At 51.0% G+C, this 7,991-nt stretch overlaps 1 protein-coding gene across 1 annotated transcript in view; it reads right to left on the reverse strand.

Annotated features, from left to right (window-relative positions):
- Nucleotides 1–7,991, reverse strand: part of RANBP10 (RAN binding protein 10) — a 62,185-nt gene that overhangs the window by 11,186 nt on the left and 43,008 nt on the right. The window contains exons 4-5 of the mRNA XM_012660566.1: nt 7,341–7,508; nt 1,653–1,675 (exon numbers count right to left, since the gene is read on the reverse strand). Coding sequence (XP_012516020.1) covers nt 1,653–1,675; nt 7,341–7,508 — 191 coding nt within the window. The remainder of the gene's footprint in view (nt 1–1,652; nt 1,676–7,340; nt 7,509–7,991) is intronic.

Below are 7,991 nucleotides of genomic sequence, written 5' to 3' on the forward strand. Positions count from 1 at the left end.
CAGGCTGGGCTCCATGACCCGGCAGATGTGCCCACGGTCTTCTGCAATGGTGGATAACGGCTCCTCTGGAAAGATCCAGGGCCAAGGATCCCTTTGCCGTAAAAAAGAGGTATATGAGGGGGCAGGTAGGGGCCAGGTGAGCCAGGAAAGGAGGGGAGGAGGAGAGCCTGGCAAAAGGGAGGAGTGATTTGGATCCCCCGTGCTGACAAAGGATAAGGAGAGGCTGTTGCCCTTCCTGCCGGGGGCTCACTGAGAGGAAGGGTCTTCTGGCCAGCGAGGTGCAGGGCTCCTCACTGCTTTCCATCCCTCCCCTGCCAGGGCCAGCTTTTGCCAGGTCACTCCCTCACTCAGTGCATCCTGTGGCTCCCCACTGCTACTGCCCGGAGCCCCACAGCCTCCTCCCACTGTCACTCTGATTGTCCTCCCAGGGACCCCCCAGCCCACTCTTCACCTCCCATCGTCAGGCCACGTGTCATTCCTGAGAATCATGTGCCTTTCCTGCACACTGGGTTCAGGCCACCACGAGCTCCGCACCCACAAGACCTCTCGCTTCCTTCGTTTCCCTCCCATCCTCCACGCCACAGGCAAAGCCCACCTCCTTCAGCAAGCTGGCCTGACCACCACAGCCCACACTGCCATTCCTCACACTTCCTTTTTTTTTTTTTTTAAGAGATGTAGTCCTTTTCTGTCACCCAGGCTAGCGTGCAGTGGCACAATCATAGCTTACTGTATGTAGCCTCGAACTCCTGGGCTCAAATGATTCTCCTGCCTCAGCCTCCGGGCACACCACCATGCCCGGCTCATTTTTTTTCATTTTTTAAGAGACAGGGTCTTGCTATATTGCCCAGGTTGACCTCGAACTCCTGGCCTCAAGCAGTCCTCCTGCCTCAGCCTCCCTCAGATCACAAGGGCATTTCCTGGGGCATCACGGGGTGCCCAGGATCCCAAAGCAGCCACCAGAGTCAGCAAACCTTTCTTCCTTCCAGAACCCAGCCAGGGCACACAGGGCAGCCAGGCAGGCTCGCAGCCTTGATGAGCCATGTGATGACTCATAACAAAGAAGGACTGGGGTATAGGAGGTTGGGAACAGCTAGAGGTGGGGCTGAGCCCTGAACTAAACAAACAGGAAACCTCATCCTTTTCTAAGATGAGAAAATCTCGGCAAAGCTCACCTCTCTCGCTCAGGGTGCCCTAAATGGTAGTAGACTAGGTCCCCTGGAACACTGGCATTCCTCAAGGACCTCTGAAGGGCACGTACAGGGACTGGATCCCCTAACAGTTCAAGAATAATTCCCTGCACTCTGCACTCCCCCAGTCCTGGCTGTAAGCCACACAGAGCTGGCTCAGACCAGCTGAGCCATGGAGCTACCCTTATTCCCCTACCCTACTACCAGCCCCACAGCTGCCTTTGGAAATGTCACAAATTACTGTCACCTGCTAAGAGTTCTGTGGGAAGACCAGGCCTTGCTGCTGGAGAGAGAGGAAGGCCAGCAGGTACCGCCTACTGGGACCTTCAAGCTGACAGCACGGCACACATCCCTGGTTGGGGAAAGGGCCAGACTCCACACCCTGCACTTGCAGGTACCACCATGCCCCCGTCCCTCTCAGCCCCCAACAGCCCAGGACGGGGAGGAACCAGTGGTAGTACTTACCGGGAGGTCTGTGAAGGCTGTACCTGTTGGGGGAAAGGAACAGTCATCAGGCCATTAGACTGGGCCGGCCCCGTGGTCCCCTCCGCCTTTGTGGGCCCATGGTGGAGACAGTGCCATGGCCCCATAGTTTTAGACCCTGGCCTTCTCTTTGCTAGGTGGCCTGGCCAGAAGTGAAGTCAGATGCTCAGGTATGTCCATAGCTCTTCCACTCTCTCAAGAAAAGCCTGATAGGAAGGACTAAATCCACATGATCTACCCCCTGAGGCCCTTCAGGCCCGATTATGGAAACCTATCGTGTGTGCCAGATCCTTCTCCTCCATCACCTCATCCGATCCTCACACCAACTCTGGGAAGCCGGCTTTATTATCCCATTTTACAAATGAGGAGAGTAAGCCCAGAGGTCAAACGATTTGCCAAGAGTCATAAAGCTAGCAGAGGTGGTGGGGCTAGCTTCATTCCTAGTCTGATGCACCAATATCATCTCTAAGCTGACAGAGAAGTGGAGGAAGGGAGGGTGGCAACTGCCCATCTCCAGACCATATGCGTTCAGAGTCCTCAGAGGTTCCAAGTTGGCACAGCCCAGGGTAACAATGCCTGCGTACCCTCCAAAGCCTCCTGCCAACAGAAGTGGCTATTTCCAGGGACCTCAGCCCTGAATTAGAAGTGATGGTGGAGGGCAGTAGGACTCCTGCAAGCCTGAGCAGGAGAGGGGCCTTGGAATACCTGCCGGCCCCCCGCCCCATGCTCAGAGCACCCATGTTCTGCAGACTGAGAAAGAAAGAAAGAGCCAATGGAGGCTCTCCCAAGGACTCATAGCCTTCTCACTTTTAGATAAAGTCTTATATCTTTTAGAAGCTCCAAAGCATTTGACCTCAGAGGCTTCCAAACTGCTGACACCTTAGAGATCCCCAGGCTGCTCCTCCAACCCCCACCAAGAAAAGAAATCGAAACCCAGCAAGATAGAATAGGTGAGGGTCTGACGGTGGGTCTTCCAGTAAACTTGGGCCAGAATTGCATCAGCCAGAGTGTACCATGTGCTTCCTCCGTGCTTAGCACTGGACTGAGTGTCTTCAAAGGAATCATTTAATCCTCAGAACAACCTTGGAAGATGTATAGTATCTCTGACAATAGTTTACACATGAAAAACCAAGGTGCAGAGAGATGGTTTGCATTCTTTGCTGTGCTATTTTGTTCCTCATTGAGAGAAGCTCATAAACCACATGGTCTGCCTGCTTGAGGCCACTTCTGAGCCCCACATGCAGAGTTAGCATGACTGACAAGTTGGCAGGAATGAATCTGGAAGCCTCTCTGCACCCAAGAGGAGACCCCAATGTCCACCCTCTGGGTATTTCTGGGAGGTGCCCTCATGGGTCTCAGTGTGGCCAGGATGCTGCCTACTCCCAGGCTCATGGAGGAGGCCCGCAGAACCCTAGAAGAAGAGGGAGTCCGGGCTCCATCAGTGACCTGCAGCGTGACCTTTGGCAAGTTACCCAACCTCTCTAAGCCCATTTGAAAAGAAGAGGTAATACTAATCCCTAATCGACCTCAAGGAAGAAAGGAGAAAATGAGACATTCTGTGAAAGCTGCCTCATAAACTGTGAGGTCTAGGTACAAATTGGCTGCAGTTGTGCTGCAGGATGAGGCAACTGCCACACTTCTGGGCAGGGGATGAGCTACCCAAGCTTGGCCAGCTCTGCCTTACAGTGGCGCCCAGGAAAGATGAGGCCTTGAAGGGCATCCAGGAGAATGAGGAAAGAGGCTACTCCACCCCCTAGCGCACTGGACTAGGGTAACACTGCTTCCCTGGCCCTGCGGGTCTCTGTCAGCCTTTGCAAGGCCATCGTGACGGCAAGATCTGAGTTGCCTCGCAGGGGAAAGGTCCAGGCAAAGATCCAGGATGCAAACAGGACAGCCCAACTGTGATAAGAAGTGCCCTGGACCAAACACACATAGGTCAGGAGTCACTGAGGCTGAGAACGTAGAGACCTTGTGAGAGAGCACAGAGCTGTGTGATGACATGGCCTGCTTGTGGATGAGACGGCAGCCGTGTCTCTGCTCACTCATTCCTTCATCCTTCCACCGAGTTTCTGCTGAGGCCCCCAGGAGCCAGGCCCTGTTATGGGACTAGGGAAACATCTGCGAGCCTGGCCCTCACAGGGCTTCTGACTCCAGCAAGAGATGGCATGCGATTAAAAATTGCACAAATGACCAATGGCACACAGGGCAAGTGCTATGACAGAGGAAGGAACAGGGAGCCAGAGCAGGAGAGGTCATTCTGCTGCTCTAAAAGGGGGGAGGATTAGATTCTGAAACACATTATTGATAAGATGGCTTGTGAAAAATTAACAGGGACATTAGAAGATTCACCAGTTTGTCACTCCAATTTCATTGCCTTTCCAAATTAAACTTCATAATCTAGAAAATGCAAGGGACAGGCCATATACATTTTTCAGTAAGGTCTCAATAATATCCTGGTAGACAAGATGGAAAAACATGAGTTTCAAGATACCGTAATTAAGTGATTCTTAAATGGCTGGTGTCTTCCTTGACAAGCTCAACTGTACACTGAAGGGCTCAAATCTTAGCCTTGTCCTCTTCATACATATATGTGTATGTGTGTGTGTGTCTGTGTATACACTATTTTTTCTTTGAGACAGGGTCTTGCTCTGTAGCCCAAGCTAGAGTGCAGTGGTGTCATTTTAGTTCACTGCAACCTCAAACTCCTGGGCTCAATCGATCCTCCTGCCTCAGCCTCCCGATTAGCTGGGATTACAGGCACGTGCCATCACACCCGCCTAATTTTTTCTATTGTTTGGTAGAGATGGGGTCTCGCTCTTGCTCAGGCTGGTCTTGAACTCCTGACCTCAAGTGATCCTCCCTCCTCAGCCTCCTAGAATGCTAAGATTACAGGTGTGAGCCATAGTACCTGGCCTTAATTTTTCTATTTTTTGTAGAAACAGGGTCTCACTGTGTTGCTCAGGCTGGTCTCAACCTCCTGGCCTCAAGCGATCCTCGTGTCTCAGTCTCCCAAAGTGCTAGGATTGCAGGTATGAGCCACCATGCCTGGCCTCTTTCAATATTTTTCATCAATAACTTCATGAAAACACACACAAATAGGTTTGACAAATTTTTAGGTTAATACCACACTGAAAAGGGTATCAAATATTTGAAATAGAATAAGCAAGACCACAAAAGATCTTGACAGGCTGGAAAAATAGGCAATATACAACTAAATGAAGTTTAATTACAAGATGTGGGCTGGGCACGGTGGCTCATGCCTGTAATCCTAGCACTTTCGGAGGCCAAGGCAGGAGGATCACCTGAGGCCAGCAGTTTAAGACCAGCCAGAGCAACATAGAGAGATTCTACCTCTACAAGAAAAAAATATCAGGCACAAGTAACTGAAAAAGGAATAAAGAAAAAGAAAATAATAATAATTATAAGATATAAGGTCTTACATGGGGTCTATAAAAAGCATCCACTAGGGACATGAGTTTTAAAAACAGCCTAGGGATTTGAGGTGACATTAGAGTGGCCATGAACTCCCTGGGGGACTTCGCTGACAAAGAGCTCATGGCCTTTTGCTGGTCCTGGTACACATTTATGGCCCAGAGGAGGTAGGTACAGATGCAGGGAGGACAGCAGAGTATGCCCCAAACCCTGTGTCCCACAGCAGATGACATGCTGAGCAAAATGTGGACAAGCTAGAGGGATGTGAGGAGGGCAGGTATCTAAAGGTGAAAGGGGACTTGGGTACAGGGTGAGAGCCCACAACAGTGGCCCCGGGGACTCTGACAGCAGAACTCAGAGCCGGGAAATCGTCAGAGAGCTGAATGGGGAGCCAAGAGCCTTCTTGAAACTGTGGCCCCGCCCCGCCCTCCAGCTGCTAGCTCCTCACCATCTGGGCACGGGCAGCTGCAGCCAGGTGGCCATCGATTTCGGATGAGGGTTTCTCCCATGTGCACCTGGGTCAGCTCTGCAGTGTCTGTGCTATATTCTTAGCTGTCCAACTCTCCAGGCTTTCCTGCCTGCTCTGGGGTACCCAACTGCCCTGTTGAGGAATGCTGGCTCCTGGTCACTCAGCCCTAGCCACTAGCAAACCCAGCTCCCACTCAGGTCCCCTGATTCTGGCTAGGATCCTCTCCTGGAGAAGCCATGGAGGGAATGTGGGAACTGGCGGCCACTTTTTACTGTCCCCCTAAGCCAGGGAAAGTGGGCCTCCTAGCAGTTGGGTTCCAAGTGAAATGCCCAACTCCCTTTCCTGGCAGGGCTTGTGGCAGCCAGGCTGGCAGGGTTCTGCCGGTCCTCTCCTCACTATACCATTCTGGGAGGACTGCAGAGAGACCTCTGCAAACCCAGGCAGGCAGGCCCAGCAATTAGGCACCACTTCGAGGACAAGGTGGCCAAATACCAGTCAGCACCTAGTAGAGCAAGGCATCAGAATAGCCAAAGTCTCTCTCTCTTAAGTTCTAATCTTAAATGTCTTTTTTTTTTTTTTTTTAAATGTATCCTTGTGGCCGGGCGCAGTGGCTCACGCCTGTAATCCTAGCACTCTGGGAGGCTGAGGCGGGAGGATTGCTTGAGCTCAGGAGTTCAAGACCAGCCTGAACAAGAGCGAGACCCCGTCTCTACTAAAAATAGAAAGAAATTAGATGGACAACTAAAAATATATAGAAAAAATTAGTCGGGTACCCAGCTACTCGGGAGGCTGAGGCAGGAGGATCACTTGAGCCCAGGAGTTTGAGGTTGCTGTGAGCTAGGCTCACGCCACGGCACTCTACTCAGGGCAGTAGAGTGAGACTCTGTCTCAAAAAAAAAAAAAAAATGTATCCCTGTGCACTACTAATCCTAAATGTCTACACGTGTATGGAATTGTTCCTCCAAGGGATCCTACAGGCCCCCATCCTCCTCCATTGAGTGCTACTCCTCCGGGTTATCTTGGTTAATAGCATCACAAATGCAGCCACATTCCCACCTTTCCTTCTTGCAAGTGCATCCCATCTGTCACTAAGCCCTGTTGACCCAACCCTGGCCCTTTGTCAGGCCTGTTCCCCACTTCCTGCACCCATCACCACTACCTTACCTCAGGCCACCTGCCTCTTCCCCTGGTCTTTACTCCGGGTCCATCCTTCATGGTGTCACCAAAGAGGCCCTTTTCAATGTAACTCTGGCCAGGGTGCTGCTTGTTAACCACAAACAAACCAGAGGAGCTCTGGTGCCTTCTGACTCCAGCCTGTCTGTTTCCCTCCTGTACTGGGACAGCCCTCACTGCTGCTCCACAGCAACCAGCACCCTGACCATCAGAAGGGCCAGCCAAGTCTGGGCCAGGTAATGGGTATGCAAACCACCACCACTGTCAACTACATACTTGGGCCCCTCAAACTTCTCATCCACTGCCAAATCCTGCTCCAATTGCCAAAAGAGCCAGGATCACAACCAGGAAACTGCTGCACTCTCAGCCCTCACTCTGGGCTTCATAAATGCCGCTGAATGGATGGATTAACAACGGGCATGTCCCTGCTACCCTCCATTCACCTTGAGGAGCTCCAAAGCCTGGAAATGGCTGCAGTTCCCCAGAGCTCAGCAGAGGCTCCGTGACACTGCTTTGACTTTAAGACCTGCCCCTGAGCCTCTCACCAACCAATGTGGCTCCATCGGGTAGATCCTCCAAGGTCCCTTTGTACCCACCAAGGCTGTGGCCATTCTTGGTGTAGAAGCAGGTGCCATTGATGAGGTTGACGCAGCATCCAATTACATCTCCTGTGGTGAATGTGGGACCATAGGGCTGGCCAGTCCCCGAGGAGCAGAAGGAATGTCCATCATCACCATGGTAGCCATAGGAATGTTTGTCCCAACCTGTGAGGGAACAGAGCAGCAATAGCTGAGTAGGTGTTTGTACAAACCACAGTTTGTCTATCCATTCACCAGCTGATGACATTCGAGTTGTTTCTAATTTTTGGTTATTATGAATAAAGCCAACAAATATTTGCATAGAGGACTTTGTACAGACATATATTTTCATTTCTCTTGGGTAAATACTTACAAGTGGTATTGCTGGGTCATAAGATAAGTGTATGTTTAACTTGATAAGAAACTGCCAAACTGTTTTTCAAAGTAGCTGTGCTATTTTGCATTCCCACCAGCGATGTATGAGTTCCACATCCTCATCAGTACTTGGTATTCTCAGTTGTTCACGTGTTTTTTTCTTTTTCTTTTAGCCTTTTTACTGGGTATACACGGGTTTTAATATCACTGTGGTTTTAATATGCATTTCCCCAATGACCAAGGATGTGGAGCATCTTTTCATGTACTTATTTGCCATCTGTTTATTAGGAAATT

This window comes from Propithecus coquereli, unplaced genomic scaffold (assembly GCF_000956105.1).
Source record: "Propithecus coquereli isolate 6110/MARCELLA unplaced genomic scaffold, Pcoq_1.0 Scaffold67, whole genome shotgun sequence".
NCBI classification, from domain to species: Eukaryota; Metazoa; Chordata; class Mammalia; order Primates; family Indriidae; genus Propithecus; species Propithecus coquereli.